Source organism: Pempheris klunzingeri, chromosome 17 (assembly GCF_042242105.1).
Source record: "Pempheris klunzingeri isolate RE-2024b chromosome 17, fPemKlu1.hap1, whole genome shotgun sequence".
NCBI lineage: Eukaryota > Metazoa > Chordata > Actinopteri > Acropomatiformes > Pempheridae > Pempheris > Pempheris klunzingeri.
Window position 1 is genome coordinate 13,930,921 of NC_092028.1, and position 22,869 is coordinate 13,953,789.

At 40.2% G+C, this 22,869-nt stretch overlaps 3 protein-coding genes across 3 annotated transcripts in view; 1 reads left to right on the plus strand and 2 right to left on the minus strand.

Annotated features, from left to right (window-relative positions):
* dhrs7b (dehydrogenase/reductase (SDR family) member 7B) overlaps positions 1-22,869 on the minus strand; it is a 100,149-nt gene that overhangs the window by 35,452 nt on the left and 41,828 nt on the right. The gene's annotated exons all lie outside the window — the stretch shown is intronic.
* Positions 9,767-11,299, plus strand: kcnj12b (potassium inwardly rectifying channel subfamily J member 12b). The gene has a single exon (XM_070847537.1). It carries the CDS (start codon positions 9,767-9,769, stop codon positions 11,036-11,038), a length of 1,272 nt encoding a protein of 423 aa, XP_070703638.1. The 3' UTR covers positions 11,039-11,299.
* tufm (Tu translation elongation factor, mitochondrial) lies at positions 18,822-22,663 on the minus strand. Its single transcript, XM_070847786.1, has 10 exons — positions 22,603-22,663; positions 21,924-21,970; positions 21,698-21,836; positions 21,352-21,518; positions 20,994-21,263; positions 20,664-20,796; positions 20,300-20,404; positions 19,926-20,077; positions 19,522-19,641; positions 18,822-19,233 (listed from the first exon to the last, which is right to left on the minus strand). Exons 1-10 carry the CDS (start codon positions 22,637-22,639, stop codon positions 19,063-19,065), a joined length of 1,341 nt encoding a protein of 446 aa, XP_070703887.1. The 5' UTR covers positions 22,640-22,663; the 3' UTR covers positions 18,822-19,062.

Below are 22,869 nucleotides of genomic sequence, written 5' to 3' on the forward strand. Positions count from 1 at the left end.
GCAGCGACAGTGTGTGACACAGTATGAATCTGAGTTCTCAGGAGCCCAGCAGCTAATGAGGAGGCTGGTGCAGGAAAACACTGATGTTTGCTCTCAAGTGGGGCACACATACTGTATCTCATTAGTGGAGCATGAAGTCTGCACAGAACCTTCAGGTGATAATACACTTCATCAGGGTCTCCAGCATCACACAAGCTGCCATACAGGAGGAGAGGGCTCCTTGGTTTCATAGCATAGAGACCCCAAATATTTCTCTTGTGAATGTTTTATTAACTAGCACTGCTGAACATGCTGTTGACATTTAAGTAACATACCTGACATAACTCTGAGTTATGATTCTGAGTATGTTGCTGTCCCGGTTAACCCCTAACGTTTAATAGGTTTAAACTTCAGTTGTCCAGACTATTACATGGAAAGCTTTTTCTTACTTTACTCTAATTTAGCTCGTCCAACTTTATTCTGTAGAAACGCAGACCTACAACAATTAATAAACCCATATTTATATATCCCCATATTTCTGGGTAGATTATAAATCATAGCGCCCAGTGTCCTTGCAGAGGAACTAATCTTGATGTTGCTCTGTTCCTTGGAGTCATATTCCTAAAGAGGAACATCACACCTCATTAAAATCCAACACTCATCTTTCCTTCCCAGTGAATCCTGCGTGTGAAACTCCAGTCATGTGAGCCGACACTTGGAAAGAGCAAAGCTGAAATTTGACGTTATCCATCATGGATATAATTCTGCACCTGTGAGCTTTTCTTGCTTGCCGTTACAACATTAACACCATTTCAGCACTCGTTCTCTGGAAATCAGTGTGGTTTTTACATCAGGCAGGTAAAATTTGACTGATGTCGAAAGCTGTGGAAAAAGCTTGTATTTGGACTAAATAAAGAATTAGTTGATTAATTGATGCCGATTAGCAGAAAATTAAGCTGCAACCATTTTTACAATCAAGTCAAGTAAATATGCCAAATATTCCTTTTTTGACTGAACAGGTATTTTGAAGGCGTCACCTTGGCCTCTGGGAAAATTAATTAATTATCATTAATTATCATTAATTACAGCCATAAAGTATATTCTGAATTGAGATGATGTTGCCTTGTTTGCGATTTTGTCTCATTCTAAATGATCATGTCAAAGAACGTCTGTTACTTCAGACATATAAAGAAATCCTCTCTCATTTGAAAGGGTCCATGCACGCAGAAAGCTTCATGTAGCATGACTGTAATTTCAACATTATCAGTCAGGTTATTTCTGTTCTGTTTCTTATTGACGCAATCAGGCTGTCGTATGCAGCTCCGGTGGGAATTGAACTTCTGATATAATTTCAAATAAGGATGAAAATCTTTGACACACATGCTCATAAATAGCTCTTTAATGGCTTTATTCTCATGTGCTGTCATTGATTTTATTTCCTCAACATGAGTCTCTCATACTAATGCGAATTTCCACTTTACTCTCACCATGCTTTACACAAAAAAAGTGATTCTCATGTATATCTCAAATATTAACTCTCAGTTTATTCCTGCATCCCTTCATGTGAGGAGTAGTGTAGGTATGCGTGTGTGTGCACCTGCAGGGTTTGTTCTGAATCAAGATGCCCCACAAACGCTTGCGGTCCTCATGACTGATCAGCGGCTGATGTAGAAACACTGGTACGCAGGTGCACCTGCTCAGGCGGCAAAAATAAGTGGCCCATTTAGTCATGCAAAGATCAATTACTGCAACCAGCACAGAGGCGGCTCTGATCAGTGAGCACAGCCTGCTTCTACAACTATGATTATCTTTTCCTCTCACATGTGACGCAGGTCTGTGTTTGTATTTTTAAATGCGTGTAAGCAGCACGGACATGCATGGGCATTTTTGGGTTTTTTTCCCAATTGGATTTAGATCACAGTGTTACAAAATCTGGTCCAGAGGCGTGTGACCTACATGCAGTTTTTTTTCTAACTAAAATTTGTCAGTGTTACCATGACAATGGATAAATCCTATGTTGTTCACCTGAGACAAATATAAATTTGCCACCAACATCAAATTGGTGGAGGGCGATGAGGCTGGTTGGTGTTTGATGAGGCGCTTCCACACAGTCGGCTATTGTATGTGCTGCAAGTGAAATGCATCAGAAACAAATCAAAGTTTGGTCGATGGAACAGAGATGATTCATCAGATCATGCATCAGACTTCAAGCCATACACAGTGATTCAATACAAAATAGGTTAATAGGCACCAATTTTAGATCTAACCCAACGGCAAACTGATGATACAACTTAAATATTCAATGACACTAAAAATAGTATGTATCTTGTAACAGTTTTTTTTTAATGCTTTTGACATATTGGAACATTTCAACAGGACCAGGACATGATCTCAAACCTTGCATCTGGACTATAATGGAGAGCTGAACATTGCTTATGGTAAATAAAAATGCATCTACACTCCCCTGTCTTGCAAAGTTACCTCTATGTTATGTGAGGACAAAGAAACTTTACTATCCACTTGTATGACTAACAGAGAGATTTAATTGAAGTGTTTTGATTGAATGCAGACGTGGCCTCAAGAGGGACAAGAAATTCAACCTCTAGTCCTTTATGTGTGGAGCTAACATGGTGTCCCTGTGTTATTTCTCAAGGTGAGAGTACTTTATTATTGTGAGGCAGGATGTTGATTAGGCCGGTCTGGAGCATATTCCCTAACTGGAGCAGGGAGGTTAGTGAAAAGCTCCCTAAAAAAAAACACGCCCTGTCTTGTGTCTATGCAGCATTTCTTTCTTGTTGGGTGAGTACACAACGCCTCTCTTCCCCACTCAGGTTGTTTTTCTTGGCGTTGGCTGCCAACAGAGACTTTCTCTACAGCATCTCTAGCTTTTGTGTTTGTTATTTCCCTTCCTTGTGATCACTGCTGTGTTACGCAGGCCTGCAGGTTGTTGGAGGTCTTTGCGGGAAAGTTAACCTTATTCCTAAATTTATTAGAGTTATTTAGAGTTCTGACAGCTCTGACATATCATATGATGTGTCGAAATCTTTCAAGGTGATAATGGGGCCGATCATATCAGTAATACTGGGGTAACAACAGGCTAATATCATTGTAACACTGATTCATGGTTATTAGATTCTCTTACAATTATGTTGTTGCAGAAATTAAACACCAACATAACCACTAATCCCATTCATTTCACTCCACTTAGACAATGGTAGTATTCCCCTGTTGATCCCAGGATATTACCCTGTTTGTTATTATAGAGCTGGAATGTTAAGTGCTAACGCTAACCTCAGATGAGACGTATGTGTTGCTACATGTCAAAACGTAGTGTGAAAGTGTGATAGACTACATCTGTGTTATGTTTAACACATTTGTATTTGAGTTGGCACAGATGACTCATGCTGTTCTACATGTTTTCTAATATTTAGAAAGCTGGAAGTGATGCCTAGGATTAAATACATGTAGGTTATACTTTTTTTTGATGATGCTCTCTCACAGACTCACAGACTCTATAAACATATATTATATATATATATATATATATATATATATATATATATATAATATATTTTTGATCGAGCGCAACATTCAGAGAATGCAGTCAACATAGAGGCAGATTTCCCAAATGACATTTCCCAAATTCTTTCTCTGAACCATCAGTGTCTCAGTGTGTAAAACTTTTGCATCATAAGAATAAGAAATGAGTGAAATGTTCCTCTCTTTGATGTGACTTCTTCCAGCAGTAATAAACTCTGACAGAAAGGAAAAATGAGCTACCAGTTATGAGCTCTTGCAAATATATGTACTGTATGTGTGCATCACTCGTATTAAGATGAAACATAAGACACAAGAGTAGATAATTACTTCGTATGAATTATTTTGCTCCCAACAGCAATCACAGGCCATGTCTTACAGCTATAGAGTTTACATACAGCTATAGATAACAGAACAATGGGCAGGACGTGCAGAATCACACAGCAACTGAGCATGAGCAGCAGGAGTGCTGGTGCGACTGAACTAAACAGACGGTTACACAGTTGCATAATTGGAGTACCTGCCACGCTCCTGATCCTGAGTGTCCTGCCAGAACCAGTTATGCTCATGTCTGACTGAGCTTTGAGTAAACATCCTGTGCTCTGACTGGTGTCCTCTGCACCACACAGGGATAGCCACAACATGACATAACACTTGAAAGAAATCAGGAGAGTGTTTGCTGATTATCTGAATGGTGATCAAACACTGAGTGTGGTCGAGCCTGGCCCACTTTGTCCTGCCGCAGTGAGGCGGCCTTTAAATAGCTTGCTGGGTACGAGGTATCGGCTGGGCTCTCACTGTCCCTATAGCACACTTCACATCCCCATCTGGTTGGCCATCTCCTGACTGAACCCATAACCCATTTACAGGCCTGACATCATAGTAACAGTACAGTAACATAGTGTGAATGTAAAGCTACAAAACACACACCCAGACACAGGAGCGCACACAGCATTTTGTATTTCAAGGCTTGAAATATGCGGTATAGAAAGGTTTTAAAGGGTTAAATTACAGTTATAGGCTGCAAAATGTACATTTTTTGCTAAATATTTTACTTTGATTAATTAATTAATTAATTAATAATTAATGCTATATTAAAAAATGGCATTCAAAAATACATTTCTAACAAATGATGATTTAGATTAAAAAAAAAAAATGTTGTGTGATATCTCATCCTTTAAAACAGGATCATCACAAATGCTCACACCACCTGAAAAAACACATCAACACATCAACTTTAAAAAATCTAATATTTTACATACACTGTCTTATCTTGCATGCTTGCTTGTCCCCCCCAAAGATTTGAAGATGCACTGGTCTTACTGCTTTAGAGAATGCAGATCAAAGCGCACCAGCACTCACAAAGGTCAAACATTTTTTCCTATTATTATTAGAAAACTGATACTCAGGGTACCATGGCTTAGCTTCCTTGGAGGCCGTCATATTGCAGTGTCACACACACCTTCCACCCATCCCTCTGTTCGGTGACGGCCTCTAGTGAATCTGGGTCAGGCCAGGACTGGAACTACTGATCCTGTTTCTGTCCTGTGAAACTCGTGAAAGAATTCCAGACTCCTGAGCAAAGCTGTGTGGCGGTGGGCGGTTAAAGACGAGATGTGTTGTAACGTGCTCGCTGCACGTAGCAGGTAGATTTTAATCTGAGGAGTTTGGAAATCAATTGTGATTTCACAGAAGTGCTAAGTGACAATATAAGTTTGTCTGTCCTGAGCTTATGTCCAAACTGAAATTTTACCCCGTTTTTAAAGTCATGTTAGCAGCATGGCTCTAGGAATGGTTGAATGTTAGAGCGTCTGTTTGTCGGTCCACCACTTTGGTACTGTAATATCTTGACAGATATCAGATAGATTGCCATGAAATTATGACATTCATGGTCGCCAGAGGATAAATCCCACTGACTGTGGTGACGCCACCATATGGCTGACATTGTTGTTTTTCAGACTGAGGTATTTCAACAAAGTTGAATAAAAAGCCATGAAATTTGGTGCAGAAGTTCATTGTGTCCAGAAGATGAACTCTAATGACTAATGACTCTAATGACTTCAGACTTTTCATTTAGTGCAACCATAAAGTCAAAAATTTAGTTTGTCTAACATTTTGGTTTATTAACAAATACCTGCAAAACTAATGACATTCTCATCAGCCTCAACTAAACTTTGACTGCCGCAGTGGTAGACGAGTACTGAAAATCTATACTCAAGTAAAAGTACAAAAAATTACTCAAGCAAAAGTGAAAATTATCATTTAAGAAATCTACTAATAAAAAAGGTAGCATGCTAACCAGGAGTTATGTGAGCATAATGAACTTAATATTACTGCCAAACATGATGTTAACATTTATGTCAAAGCACGACTCGGCCACCAGTGTGGCTGTAGACTCTTTGTTTTGTTTCACAACAAATTACAAGAACTGCTCATTGGGGCTTCGATACATCATGCATTTACACACATAAGAAATGAGTGATGTTCAGAGTCCTACATGTTCAACAGGAGCTGCCTGGCTTTCTGAATGAGTCAAAATGGAGACCACACCACCCACACTTTGATCGGTTGGATTTTTTTTAGTACGTTGGAAAGTCACATTTTGTACATTAGGTATTTCCATAGTTGCCTGTGTAATGTGTAGATTCCACATCTGGACCAATAGCACACCCAAAGTGCCAGAAGTGATTTTTTCCCCAACTCTTCTGTAAGAAAGAGAGGTTCTAAAGAAATATCACCCCACGTAGCAGTGTTGTTGTCCATTCTTTAAAGCAATGCTGTCACAGAGTAAGAAATACTTTCCAGGATTTAATCTAATCTAATCAAGCCTAGGCAAATTTAACGAGGGCATGTCTTATGTGGTCTCTCTACTACATATCAGTCCTGAATGAATCTGTTGGTTCTTTCAACACTGTGCATTGCTGACTGGCACTGGTGCAACACTTGGTAGGGGAAGAGCACGTAGTCTCCAAATGCCAAGTATCTACAGTGACACCGTGTAAGGGAGGGGGAGGACGAGAGCTGAGCAATGAGCAATAGTTCACTGGATGTGGGATACAGAGTGGGATCTGCAGCAGAACAAGATCAGATAGCAGATATACCAAGAAAGTGTGAGACTGTCGGCTGCATGTGACTCCTAAATAACCTGAGAGAGATTGATTTTTTTGATTGGACTGGACCCTATGGGTCATGTGAGCCCAATACACATTTAATTTGGCTGTTATTTTTGGGGTCAAAATTATGACTTCAGTGCTTCACTAAAGTCATTTTCTAGTTTCTTGTTTTGTTTCTGATCAACTGGATTTCACTCGAGCAGTAACTTTGGAGGACTTGACAGCAGGAGTGAGTGTAATGCTCTCCTTACTGAGTGGAGAAAGAGACATTTTAAATTTAGGAGGCATAGACATGATGGTACTGTGTGGCTACTTACTTTTCTGCCTCATGAGGATAGAGTGGTTCTACCCGTAACAGAAGAGAAGAGTTGAGGGAAGCCTGAGGAGAAACATGCAGCAGTTTGGCTAACAGACTGGGAGATCTGGAAGAAAAGGAAAGTTGGAAATCAACATTTATTTGGAACACTTGCACACAAGGTAAGCTGCTTGTGATTTTAGATGTAAAAACTATTAGTATAATACTTTAGCCAATGCACTTCCATAGATTCCGTGACCTGTAGATTGTCTCTCATTGTTTGATTCAAATATACACTGTTAGTGAGAACCATTTCTATTGTCAGTAGAGAAACAGACTCATCCCAGCTCCGGCTGTACGATCACAGCCCAGCAGGCAGAGTGTGGTGCCTGTGAGAGCTGAGCAGTCGCACAGAATATCAGATATTAATATCCTTTGGACACTCCACATCCTGCTTCCTAGCAACAAGAACACTGAGAGACAGCAACGACTGCATGAAACACACACATGCCCAAACACAAACACTCAATTACTGGTAAAATATGTCAAATTTGTTATCAGTTGTCATCACATACTTCTTGATTATCTCCTGTTTTGTTACCAGCTCTGCAGGGTATTAATGTCCATCTATCTAAAGCTACAGAGTATCCCCGGTGGGTACACCTGCACGACAGCCTTTATGACCCAATTTGGAAGTTTTATTAGGGATGAAATCCCAGTTGCCTCAAAACTGTGCATTGTTAAAGTGCTGAGATACATTAATCTCTGTTTGACTGCATTTTGCCTCTTGAAGAAACAAATATATATTATAATGAAAGTAAACCTTTATAATAATTTGTCTAAAATGCAAAAGTAAAGGAGGTGAGTCTGTGTGATGGTATCTTATTTTGTGACTTGCAGTAAGTCAACTTTCATCAGAGCAAACAGTCGTCAGTGTTAGTCTATTAAACTTATAATAATAAAACAGTAACATCTCTCACAACTGAAGAACAAGAACATTATTCAGTGCCAAAGACTCAGGACCTGAATGATCTTTCATGTCTTTGATAATAATGAGGATCTATACAATTTTGATTTCTAAGGATGTCTGTCTGTCCATCTGTTGGTCCACCCCTTTGATCCAGACTTAAATACCTCAACAGCGCTTACATAGACTGCCTTGAAATTTGGTACAGATGCTTGTAGTTCACAGAGGAGGAAACCTTTGGAGATCCCCTGCAGGTGGAAATTTGTGCTTTTCAGTGAAAAGTACTACGGCTACTCAACAAGTGCTTACAATGCGCCCATAATGTCCTGAAAGGTAATATTTTTATTCATCAACCGTTTGTCTATTGTGCACACAAGATAATTTACCATAAATTCATATATGTCTCATGTACGTAGTACGGACTTTCACATTTCATTGCTGATCAACATGCACGCAGCATTTTAATGTAGCTGTCGAGATGGAGTTCATTTTAACTGGTTTATATACTGTTGGGAAATTTAAAGGCGCCTACTGTGTTGCCAGGCAGGTGTTTTGACAGAGCAGAGAATGAGAAGAAAACATTAGATAGTTACTTCAAGATCGATATTCATCTCTATAGAAATTATTAATTGTAAATTATCTTGATAATTGTGCACAAAATGAAAATTTCCTCCCTGGTGAATTAAAAAATATGGCCTCTCAGGACTTGAGGAGCTCTGTAGCTCCTAAATATCTGCAAATCTAATGACACTCCCACCAGCTGCACTTTGTGTTTAGTGATAGTGTTAGCATGCTATCATGTTAAACTGAAGTAGTGAAAATGGTAATCATTATACCTTTTAAGATTGTTGATATTGTCATTGTGAACATGTTAGCATGTTGACATTAGCATTTAGCTCAAAGCACTGCTCAGCCTCACAGAACAAAAAAAAAACAACTGTGGCACTTTTTCTTTTGGCACAATTTCCCCCAGGACACCAGGCTTAAACAGAAAAGGCACTTTGTGGGACTCTAAAATCCATCAGGAAAAAGTTACCTTTTTTCATGTTTTTTCCATTAATGTGTCTGAAGTGATCCCATCGATTTCTACCATCAAACCATTTGCATCTGAAAGCTTCTCTGATACCCAATTTTCTGCCCCTTCTTTTCAGCCCATACTATTTTCCAGTGCAGCCTCACAGGGGAATCACACAGCCTCATCACAGTACTCCAGTGACTCTAATAGCTGTGCCAGCTGGAGGAAACAGAAGATACGTCACATAAAATGGCAGGGCATTGGATTAGCTGGCTATTTCTGTACCTTGTTGATCAGAGACACATGTATTGTATATACCAGAGCATTTCCAACAGAGCAGGGAGAGAGAGGTAGGACAGAAAATCAAATGTAGTAGGTTAACTTAACTAGTATCTCGTAAAGCAACATCTTACCCTGAATTCAAATTCGCAACATAGAGGACAATTTGCATGTTCATCAGCATCTAAACAGCTTCAAAACACTGATTATTTGACATCGTGCTTTGTGCAGTGTACCCAATGCTGCGGGCAGAGGCAGCAACATATTGTAAATGTACACTCACAAAGGTCCAAATGAATATTTCACATTATCGTATGGTTGCCTAAATGTACTCACATTGCATTTACAGGTGCCATCCACTAACTGCAACAATTAAATTATAGCATCATGAAGTTAATGTTAATCTATGCTGATATTTTACCTGTCCCTCCTTTACAGGAAACTACTTTTGTGCCTCACCTCTCAATTCCAGTTGACGGTGAATCTGATTTGGACGGAGCTGCACACTTCCTGTGGGCCTGCTTGGCTTTGTATGAGCCAGGCTGATAGCGTGAAGCCACGTGGCTGTGCCCCACTGAGGCATGAGTGTGGGAAGGGCCCACCACCACAGCTTCGTGTCCTGTGAAGAAGAAGGCCTAAGACTAAGTACCATGCCTGCTGTGGGCAGCTTCGGCAATGGCAAGATTCACACAAGACGCAAATACCACAGCCGGTTTGTCAGCAAGGGTGGCCAATGCAACATCCATTTCTCAAACATGGATGAGAAGTCCCAGCGGTACATATCTGATATTTTCACAACTTGTGTGGACATCCGCTGGCGATACATGTTCCTGCTATTCAGCCTGGTGTTTGTGGTGTCCTGGCTATCATTCGGCCTGGCATTCTGGGTCATAGGCCTCCTACACGGTGACATGGACCATCCTGGAGAGGACGACAGTTTTGTTCCTTGTGTCACACAGGTCAACACCTTTGTGGCAGCTTTCCTGTTCTCTATTGAGACCCAGACAACCATTGGGTATGGAGCTCGCTGTGTGACAGAGGAATGCCCGGCTGCTGTCTTCATGGTGGTCTTTCAGTCCATCATGGGTTGCATCATCGACGCCTTCATGATTGGTGCCATCATGGCCAAGATGGCAAGGCCAAAAAAGCGTGCAGAGACTCTGCTGTTCAGCCACAACGCAGTCATCGCTTTGCGTGATGGGAAACTGTGTCTCATGTTTAGGGTCGCCAATCTAAGGAAGAGTCATATTGTGGAAGCTCATGTGCGAGCCCAGCTCGTCAAGCCCCGCTACACAGAGGAAGGTGAATATATTCCCCTGGATCAGATTGACATGAATGTAGGCTATGACAAAGGCACAGACCGCCTGTTTCTGGTTGCACCCCTTACTGTCATACATGAGATTGATGAAGAAAGTCCACTGTTTGGCATCAGTAAGCAAGATCTTGAAGCATCTGACTTTGAGATAGTAATTATACTTGAAGGGCTGGTGGAGGCCACAGCCATGACGACGCAGGCGCGCAGCTCTTACCTGCCCTCAGAGATTCTGTGGGGTCACCGCTTTGAGCCCGTCATCTTTGAGGAGAAGAGCCAGTACAGGATAGATTACGCCTACTTTCACAAAACATTCGAAGTACCATCCACCCCCCGATGTAGTGCCAAGGACATGGAGGAGAGAAAATTCCCAACGTCTGGCGCCAACTCCTTCTGCTATGAGAACGAGCTGGCCTTCATCAGTCGGGATGAGGAGGAGGAAGGAGACGTGGGGAAGGAAGACAAGAAGTTGGAGCTAGTGAATGAGCAGGCCACTCCTGGACATGATCAAGGGTCGTCCCGTAGAGAATCTGAGATTTGACCTTTGGGAGCTGGTCGTTTTGTTTGTTTTTGGATGCAGAGCAATGCAAGCATCGTGTAAAGAGCCCTATGACTGTCATTCTACTGACAAGAGGATGCCGCTGAAATAATTTCTGCTGCAGGTGGGGAAACAGCAGTACCAATCTCTGTCATACAAGCACAGATGCCACTCATCACTTTTCTCATTGGATTACCTTTTCTGCTTCCCTGAGATGGTTATTGAGCTTCATCAAATGCAAACAAGCTGTCATGGTTCAATTTGCAGGTGATCCGAGTAATAATGTGCATGACAATAGTTTTGTATGAATATTTTGAGAAATATCTATCTATTGGTAGATGCTGCTCACAGTCCTCAAATATACCTCAGTTGTACGTGGTTACAACTGAGTGTGGAGTGAAACTGACACTTTGCAGATCATGTTTAGAAAACTAAACCGTGGGAATATTTCTCCAGACTCATCTGATAAAAAGCAGGTGTAGATCAACAATGGATTTTCATCCTAATATAACTTACGTGAACAAAAAGAAATATTCTTGGCTAGTTGGCATACATGCAACTGATATACATACACAGTTTGTACTGCATGTACGTCTGGGAGACACATGACAAGATGTAGTTATAAACAATTTCATCACAAAAAGGGAAAACATACTTAATGGTGCATCATATGTACACTAACAGGTAAAACTATTCATCTCTGTCTTTACATTTCAACCAGTGGGAAACATTTGACCTGATAGATGTTAAGTGTTATTTCTTTCTCCACAGTTTACTGGAAACATTCATTTGAGAGAATAGTGAATAGAATGAGTGTTTGTTAAGCCCCGCTCCCTTTGTTACTGTTACTACACTTGTCAAATATGCAGTTTACAATAATAATGGTAGCAGATTTTACACTGGAAATCCATAGTATTCTCCAAAACGATGGGTCCTTTATTGTAGGCAGTGATACACAAAAGCAGGCCTATCATCTCTGACAGACTTTGGCTGAAATATCAACTATCACTGGCTGATTTCATAAGCTAATGTTAGTCTCCAGCTAACCTTTTAATGTTTGAAGCAGACTCCTTCTCTTTAAAATGAAAGGGATCTTAAATATGCATTTGTGGTGGCGTCATGTTATCCTGCTAAAAGACTGAGGCTGAAGATAACAGACCCCAGGCAAAGTGTTAGCGTCCTCACCAGCTGATGACCCATGAAGAAAACTTATAGAAACAGCATTGTTCTTGTAGTGCAGTATAGAGATACTTAGTCCTAGTTAGCATTCAAACTATTAATCATAGTTAATCATAGAAAAGGCTTTTAGAACCGTGACTAACGTTAACTACGCTGTCCCACGTAATGTTGGCTGGGGTTTCTGGAGTGTAAACTAACCCAGATCCGCCAAACAGCAGGATGGAGCTGCTAATATTAGACTCTACACTCTACTACATAGTAGAGTCCAAGACCAGCTACCACACCGTGTGGATGTGCTAGTTGTTTTTTAACGTAGCCTGATGCCACACAAAATAATGTACCGTAGTTACTGCTGGGCTTGGAAGTAACACTGGGTCAGGATACTATTATAGGTAAAGCTAGCTATCCAGACGTGGTTAACCCATTTCTTCCACACCTACTCTTGTACTTTTGGTATTTGGAGAGGGTAAAAATGATTTGAAGGAATCTAAAGCTTGACAGGCCATGACAGGCCATGTCTAGTTACGGGTGGTAAGCTATGATTGCACAGTTGCTGGTTGGGCACAACTGAAATAAATCAAACAGAATCATAGATGTGTCCTAAAGGGAAATAAAAATACAACTGTACACTATCTCACAGATGGCTCCTTTCCTTCCCATAAATGTGCTGCTGCAGGTCAAAAAGCCATCATCATGACCTGTGTGAATGTAAAAGTCACAAAATTAGAAATAACCAAAGAGGAATAGTGACCACCTCAAAGTTCAGCCCTTTCTCTGACTTTGTAAAAGCAAAAAGGGGGGGTGGGGGGTGGTCCACAGGCAATAGAGGAGTCTAATTAAAGTAATCTGAAATGACACTCCCGTGTCACATGTATGACCTGTGGGAAACAGGGAGAAGCACATATGAGCGCCATATTAAGTTAACACTAAATAAAATGGAAAATAAAATTTCTTACTTTTACATGTTCTGTAATCACTCATGCAGATATATCATATTTATCATGGTAAAATTAGGATGTTTACGGGGAGTCACTACAGGTGAATGGGGCAAACATTTAACTGATAGATACCACCATGAAACTTCCCTGGTTGAATACTTACATTACGACAATTCTTTTTGTGTTACAAGTTCTCTGTAAATGTATCTAAAATACTTTCTTATTAAATATGTGCTAATTTGCACAACATCCAGTACAAAAAACAAATTTTTCAACAAACATTTCAACATTTTCATACATTAGAACGTTTTGCTGACATTTTGTTGACATATTAAAGCCAAAGGGGAATTTTTTTTTTTATCACTCAATACATCAGAAAATATTGTCAACAGCCTTTAAAAACACTTTTTTTTCTCCATCAAAAACCTTTAGAATATCAATACGAATAAAAGTTTAAAGTTTGGTGTATGAAGGTGCTACTGAATTGGAGATTTCTGGTTCAAAGAATGAGAAAAACATCATTCTGAGAACGGCCTTTAAAGAATGAATCTGTGGGCACAATGTGTAGCAAAGTATAGAAAGAAATTGTGCTGTTTGGACATTTGCTTTCCACTCATCTGAAAAAAAGCCATGTCATGGAAACAAAATGGCCCAAAACCTCAAAATTAAATGTTTTTGCCTGTAGTGTTTCCCCTCAGATTTAGATGCAATACAGTGTCATCATGATAGATATTACATTAGGTAATACGCTGTATCTCACAATTTGAGACATAAATCATGCAACAGATGATGAAATGGTGGAAAGGTTAGAAATGAGTCTGAAGATTATACAACAAAAACATCTGGAAACCAGTGTAAAGAAAACCTTGCCTTGAGAAACTCTGGTATATTATTAAAACAGGCAATCAAGACATAGATGCACTTTATATGTTCATTTTACTCTAGTATTGAATCCTTTGATTTCATGTAACAGTTAATGTTGTTTCACCGTATTCACCACCAGTGGCATTATCCTCTTTCTTTCTTTTATTATTAATAGGACACATAATAAAGATATTGGGTCAGACTGTGTGTACCACAGTTTCACTTATCCCAGGTGAGATGAATTAGTTTTTCCTCCACATTTCTCAAACTAAAAGCTCCATGTGGGTTAACTTATACAGCTGACTGCCATTTCAGCAAATCGCAACACATTTGTATTTATATCTTGCTGACTTGTGCTGAAAATATCAGATTAGGCTCGCTCCAGAAAACAAATGGTGGTTCCACTGCCTTATGCACTAAGAGCAGGGCCAAGGACGTCCTGCATGCATAGTAAGAAGGAAATACTCTAATTTGTACATTTGTCAGGTCGTTATTGTAAATAAATAAAACAATTTTTGGTTTTATGATCTTACTGGCTGAATAGACACTAAGTATCAACACATAATTTTAAAAAATCAGTGTTAAAAGTTTCTTGAGCAAAGCAAGAAACTAAAAATAATCTCTTTGCTTGATGAACTGAAATAACGTCTACTGACCTCTTCTTGTCTTTGGCTAAATGCATTTGAAGCAGTCTTGACTCTGAGTTGCAACCTGTTTTCTCCTCACAAAGTTTAGTTTGTTGTGTGAGACAGAAATTTGTAAACTGACAGATAAATCTGTTGATTACCACAATAAAAGATATCAGACAAAGCCCACCGTTTTCTTTTTTCCTGGATAGACGCGAAGCACAGGGATAATTTTACACTAAGTGTTTGTCGTGGTTACAACAAATAAGTGCAGTGGGGAGGGACAGCGGGAGAGAGCTGTTTGATAAACAAGGAGGAATGGACTGTAATTTATGACTGTGATTCGGAGGGGTGATATCTGGTTGGGGTCGGAGGTTTCTTCTTTCACTCTTATGCAATCAATCAGGCACGTCTTTGCATATACACAGACGAGACTTGGCAGTCCTGCTTGATTTCACTGCCCTGTAACCTTGAACACTGGAATAGAGATCACATGCACATGAGCACACACAAAGACACACTGAGAAATGTAAATTAGAACTTGCCAAAATCTGTGTGAGTTTGATAATATTATATTATCAGTGGTGAAAGTGGTTGTTTCCAGTCTCTTCACATCAATTTCAAAGCTTCTACTGATGGGAAATACTTGAAATATCACTAAAATATCTTTGTGTCTGTGTTGGTGGTATGTCTATCAAAAAATGACGTTATCCAGACTTGGTTTTATTCAATTACCACTTAATATGACCTCTCAGCCGAAGAGCTACAGAGTGGGTGTGTGAGATATTAAACTTCTGGCAGCAACAAGTCCCATCACAGTGACATTTAAGAGAATAAGCTTTCACACATTTAACATTCGGGGAGCCAAATGAATGTATAATTTCTTATTTTGAGAGTGCTGTATCCTCCGAGAGCTGCTGTGTGATGGAAGGAGCGCCGAGGATAAACTGGGATGCTTCCCACCCACTCTGCAGTGTTGGAGGATGAGAAGCCGTGGAGGGTCAGTCTTCCAACATGCAGAGTGGGTTGTTGAAAGGCAAATTCAGGCCTAATTGCAGCAGCAGCTCTATTCTTTACTTGTTTCCCTCAGCTGCCAGAAGGAGGTGGAGGCTGGAAAAAAGTGACATGATGCAACAGCTGCACTTCCTGAAGCTCCAGACAGTTTAGACCTGAATCATACTGTTCCTTCATTGTACTATATATGATCACTATATCGTGCTACTGATTGATTACGATGTTGTATATATCTGAAGTTTGAACTTTTTCGGAACTGACAAATAAGACAAAAACTAGAAAATGTTTTGGATTACATACATATTTATGAATGTCTCGCTTGGCAGATCTTGGGTACAATCAGGGCCAACTCACCGAAAATAAACCACAAACTCTCCCAAGGCAAAGTCTTTTTCAACAGGTTGATTCTCTCTGCACTAAAAGATGAAAATAATGTCTTTCTGGTGCAGCTTTAATACACACTGGCTGCATTGTCTGCTGTGGTTTATTACTGTTAATTGGATGTCTTTGTGTAGGAAAATATGTTTTGTGTGTTCTTTGGCTTGATGTGTGTCTTAGTAACCACCATGATCAGAATCAGTCAGTGTTGTTGGGAACTGGGCGTTGAAGACTGGCTGGAAATAAGCCTTAAATCTTGTCGTGCTTGGCGCAGGGACATGACATCTCATCAGGAGAGAACAAGTCAAGGACACCAGTCTTTGCATCTTCTAGATATTATATTGCACTTTCCCTTTCCATTCACAGCTGAATCAGATAGCTATGGCAGTGTCATGTTATTCTTCTGAGGGGTGTGGACGGCTTGAAGGTTAGAGGAGTGATCTTGTGAATGGAAGATTGCTGGTTGGAAAAAGCCGCCCTGAGTGGGAAAGTCTGACAGAGGAAACTGGTTTTAGAAATCAGGGTGGGTTATACTGTAATTCAAACTGCTGTCTAACTGTCCACAGTGACGATGCACAAAGGAGACCGTGTGAATTTTCGTTACTTCCAAAATAAGCAGAGAAATCAATGTGCAAACATGTACGAACTTTGTTTCAAACGTTGTTTCAGTTTGTACACATAACGCTTATATTCAGCATGAAGCATCCTCTTTGGAAACAGTTCACTTTAACCCACTTATTCATAAATTTACATTTAGATGCAGTACATATAGTGGTGATACAATGTGTAAATAATATAATATAAACAAATTGTTAATACAATATAATGTAGTTGAAAGCAGATTTAAGAACATTTTAAATTGTATTTTAAAATAATAATATTTATGGTGTATAAACAGTTAGTAATGGGTTAATAACACAATGTAGCATAGCTGTAATCATATTTAGTGATATATGACCACACTCATAAACAAATCCTTACAGTATAAAATATTTATTAACTAACTTTACTGGTTACCTTTTTAATTAACATATGATGAGCTTGTGAAATACAATGTATGAACTGTGCTTTTTTTCTTTCCTGCAGCTGTAATCTCAGTACCACCATCACTATTAACAATCTAATGATGAAATTTACAGTATAATCACATATCACCAACAGGGGCCACTTTGCTACATAACTTTTGAGTAGAACTTTTCTTGTAATTCATTGTAAATGTAAAGGCTGTAAGAGGCGTTGCAGCTGTTGACAAACACAACAGACAAAAAGTACATTACAGTGAGTAATGGACCATTAATAATCGTTAATATACTGTATTTGATTTTCAGGATTTAAGTCAAGTGTTATCTTTTCTTCTATTATTCAGGCAATCAACTAATTGTAAATTTCCCCGTTGTGGGACTAATAAAGGAATATCTTATTTTATCTAATCTTAATAATGTTGAGAGCTGGAATTGTAATGTGTCTCATCCCTCTGATGCATCAAACTTAAACAACATGGAGCACAAATATCTCCCGACTGCCCAGCACATTGTGTTGACATGATTCAGCAGACATCACTCACATGTGAATGCTGGTTTTAACCACATTTAGTGTATCAGTGCTCTTGACAGACAGTTAAAGTCAGTATCACCGTCCACCGTCATATACTAGTGTTGTTTAGTGTCTGATCATCTATCTCTTCAGGTTAATTTGCTCATGGTGACATCCGTCCTGCAGCTGAGCACATCACTCAGCATTACTAGCCGCTCCAGCCTGGACTCCTGCAGGCATACAGTATTTGATTACAGCAACAGGCTGATTGGATTTCAGGAGGCACTGACTCGAATACCTCCAGCAAACACAGAGCAACTGGAAAACTTCCTGCTGGTGATGAATGCGCAGAGAGGACAGCAGGTATTCAGTTCACTGCACACAAACAACTTATCAGTCTGAAACGATCAGCTAAAGTACATTCAAAAACTATTAAGGCCTCTCAAAAACCCTCCACTGGAGTCTGATTCTCAGTCTCCAATGTCAAACATCACGTGAGGATTATTTCTCAGAAGGTTTCTTTTTCATTCAATTATTTATTGGACAATTCAGTTTTAAGGTATAATCACATACATAATTGAAGAGATCAAATTTACAACGGGCATTACTCATTTTGTTTTTCAGCTGATCATTATAGAAATGATACTCAGTTTTAGAGACATGTGGGTGAATTTTCAATTTCAAAATATACAATTTTCACTTAATCAATAGCACTAACCTTTATAAAATATTGGTTGTGCAGCACTTGGCACTATTTAAGTCAATCTTTTTAAACACTTTTACCAAGGAATCCTTTTCTGACCTTGCTGGCGTGATGAGAGAAAAACCAGTCAAACTTTTACAGGACAGCAGACCACAGTGAAGATCAGATCAGTGTCAGTTATCTCGCAACATTTTTTTTACACCTGGAAATCAAACGGGGCTGCTTATCAGTGGTAAATCAACCACAAACTGTGGAATGAGTTACTTTTAATTTACTAGTTTTACTGGATTTAACTCAGTTTCATAGAGGCTCAACAAAAACCAAATGGTGGCACGACAAACTGTAACTAACTTCCTGAATCTCTTCATTATAATTAACCATTTTGAGATCAGAAATATTACAGTGGACCTGCAGCTCTCGGGGCACCTCCTTGCTGCCCTCATGTGGCAAATTGATCCTGTAACATGCAGTAGGCATGTAGTTCTCATTGTCAGCCGGGTCTTCAGCTACACATTTATGCACAAAGTTTCTACAAAGTTGCAAAGGATGGCTTTTTTCTTATTAAATACATTTTATTACATAAACAGTATTATGACAGTCTGGCCTTTAAACACAAAGACAGTGCTAAACATAACAGGTATTTTGGTTTGGTGGGTTTCATTCTTTTCAGATCCTGTTTGACACTTGTCCATGCCTTCATGTATTGTATATGTATATTTCTATAATTATGTGATTTGACCAGACACAGACACCCCCCCCCCCCCAGCCCAGCCCTCTCTGCAGAGTTTCCATTCATCCCCAGTTGATCTGGTCTTCATCTGTAGCAGTCAAGATATCTGTGACCAGGCCGGTGCCGATGGTTCTGTTTCCGTCCCTGAGAGTGAATCTCTGGCCTTTTTCCAGAACCATGGGCTGCCGAAGCGTGAGCATCAAGGAGGTGTCCTCCCCTGGCATCACCATTTCCTGAAAGAAACCAAGAGCAACAGACAGGAGAGTGGTTACTGTCCTTCAAAATGCTGTTATACTTCATTGTTCACAAATGTAAGCAGCTCAACATCCAGCAGCATATCTATTTTTAGGTCATTTCTTTTTAAAACTCTACACAGGCAAACAATTACTTAAAGGAGGCCGCACTGCTTTTAGAGATCTGACCTGAAACATCACGAGGCTTCACTGAGTACGAGATGCACTAGCAGGCTGAATGTAATGGATGAGATTCAGATCGACACACACACACACACACACACAAACCTTGTCAGTGGGCAGAGTGACTCTGCAGGCCATGTCCCAGGTCAGAGAGAACATGACTGGCATGAAGTTGGAGACAAACGGTTTGTGTCGGCCTCCCTCCTCCTTACTCAGAACATAAACCTACAGGAAGCACAAACATATCCACACACACACACACACACACACACACATCAGAGCTTTAGTTATTGGAAACACTGAGTTGTGTGTTTCATTTAAAACATCAAAAACTAAACCAAGAGCTAAAAAAGAATGAATGAAAGAGTGAATGACCTCAGAGTCATTACTCTGACATCTGGCTCCTCTCCTAGTTTCCCTTTTAACCTGATTTTTGGCCATTACAATTGTTGGATTATATACAGTCACGTAATTGATGTGACTGTCTGCAACTTTGACTCAACTCAGACCTGGGCTTTGACTTTCTGGTGAGGCATGATGGATCCTGGTTTGCACATCACCATCCCTCTCCTCACATCCTCCCTCTTCAGTCCTCGGACCAGAGCCCCCAGGTTGTCTCCTGCCTCTGCCCGATCCAGAGACTTGTGGAACATCTCAATACCTGAACCCAACAGGACAGACGGTAAGATCAAACTCCTGACCATTACGCAACTTTGGACGACAGATTTCATCATCTACACACATTTTTTCTTCATCACTGTATAAAGTGCTGGATGCCAATTATTGTTCCTTATACATGCAAACAGATGACAATTTTTTTTTTTTTTTTCGTGTTTTGGTTCATGTACCCCTCCTCTGAATTTCTGTGTTCCCTTTCACTCACCTGTAACCACTGATTTGAAGGAGCGATTGTGGCCCACAAACTCACTTTCGTCACCTTTTTTGACGATACCCCTCTCCATAGTGCCCGTCACGACCGTACCTCTGCCTGAATGACACAGTTGAGAACCCTCAAGTTTAGCACAAGTAGCTTTTTCATGGCAACATCATCTGACTCTGTTACAATGCTGATTTAAATATTTGCAGTCTTAGAATTCAGCATTTTACAGCTAGGGGTGAAAAATGAAGATAATATTTCACCTCTAAACACAGGCAACAATAAAGTAGTCGTATTAAAGATATGAATTTATTAAAAGAAACTAATACCACCAATATTCCTCCTTAACTGCATTAGGTTTTTCCCATACCTGGGATGGAATAAACCCCTTCGATGGGCAGAAGGAACGGCTTTTCTAGCTCTCTTTTGGGCAGAGGAACGTAGGAATCAACAACCTCCAGCAGTTTCATCACTGCGTTGTGACCAAGGTCAGGCTGTCTGCTCTGTAAATCAAAAAAGATAAATCAGTCAGAACACCTCCAGATACACACTCCAAATGTACTGCAATTAGTCACCTTCCATAACCGAGGGAGCCACATTCAGGCTAATTATTTTGCTGACTGAACAAGTATTTTCAGTGTGGCTAATTGATAAAACCAAGCAAGAGGAACTGTAACTGTACTTCCAGCACTCTCCTCACCTCTAGGGCACAGAGGGCCGAGCCTATTACAACAGGTGTGTTCTCGCCATCATAGCCGAACTCTGTGAGCAGCTCGCGGATCTCGATCTCCACCAGCTCCAGCATCTCTTTGTCCTCCACAGCGTCAGCCTTGTTGATGAAAACCACCACATGCTCGACGCCAATCTGCCTGGCCAGCAGGAGATGCTCTCGTGTCTGAGGCATCTGGCCGTCAGTGGCCGCCACCACCAGGATACAGCCGTCCATCTGAGCTGTGCCTGTAATCATGTTCTGAAAAAGGAAAGAGGTTGTGAGTAATTAAAGGGGTTTAATTACAATACTAATGAAGTAACTTATGAAGTAACTAAATAAATATTACCTTGACGTAGTCAGCATGACCAGGACAGTCTGTGTGAGCATAATGTCTGTTAGCTGTGGTATATTCTACATGAGAGGCATTGATGGTGATTCCTCTGGCCTTCTCCTCGGGGGCATTGTCAATGTCCTCATACTTTTTATAGTTAGCACCACCGCCGTCCGCGAGCACTGAGGACCCAGAAAAACACCAAGGTCACATTTCATATTTATTGTTTCACAAACCTAGAAAGAATGAGGCCTCGACTTTTCATCGTAGGGCAGTGGAGCTGATTCAGTCTCTAGGTCAAATCAAACAATATACAGTGGATAAACATTGAGTATAAAAGCTACAATGTCAAATTTTCCACCTTTTGTGATGGCTGCTGTCAGGGTTGTCTTGCCGTGGTCGACATGGCCAATTGTTCCAATGTTCACATGGGGCTTGTCTCTGGTGTATGTCTTCTTCGCCTCTGCAGCAAAGGTCCGCCGACTCAGAGGCACAGCACCCTACAAGACAAAGACAAACCAAATGATTATTCAGTTTCAAGATCTATTAGAAACAGTTGGTTGTCTGTAGTTTGTGTGAATGCTCACCAATTTGAAGGAGCTCTGCAGGAGGCTTGGTGTGTAAAGATTAAGGGCTGAAAGGAGGGAATCAAAATGTGAGGATTATACAATCTTAGTTAAAGGCTGGTTATTTGACAGGCATGTTAGGACCATGACAGATATTTGAACTGATCTTTTCCCTTCTCTGTCCCACTGCCAAATGCACCTGCATTGAAGTGCAGGTGCAAAAATCGATATTACTTGATAGTAGAAATGACACCAAGTACCAGATTGTATTAAATCCATACAGGTTACAGCAGGTAGCTATAAGTAGCTCTGCAGCAGATGGCATTAAAGCAAACAACCCCATTGAACCACAACCAGAACAGCCTTGACTGTGTCTCTCCATCAAATAAGCTGCTTTTAGGTATCTAAACAGTACGCGTTGGTGCCCATCTAAGCTGCATATTACATACAATTATGCATACAGTTAGTTTCAATGACCATTCGTATGCTAGCTGTATCGTTAGCTAACACTCATTGGTAACGTGACCTTGCTCGGCTATCATAAGAGACAGCATCATGTGTGTTTATTCACGATAGGTCACATTTCTACGGACGCAAACAGCTTTTTCTGTCGTGCAGAGCAAATCAAAGTGCCATGAATCAACAACCTGTCAGAGGTGCAAGCAGAGACGGATACAATATAAGAATGAACCAATTTTACCGGAGACACACGCACGCAGTCCCACAAGTGCCGCCATGTTGGATGGTTAGACAAACCAAAGACGATCAAGAAGCAAGAGAGTACTTGACCAGTTCCAAAGCTGTCGCTTCAAACAGCTGCACAAATAACGGTTTAACTTGATGCGACGGTACATCAGGTATGTATGAAACACAAGAATATCAACAGCAGGTAATAATAATACACATCAGTCAATTACTTATTGAAATAAATAGATAACTTTATTCCTGACGCATTAGTCCATATCAG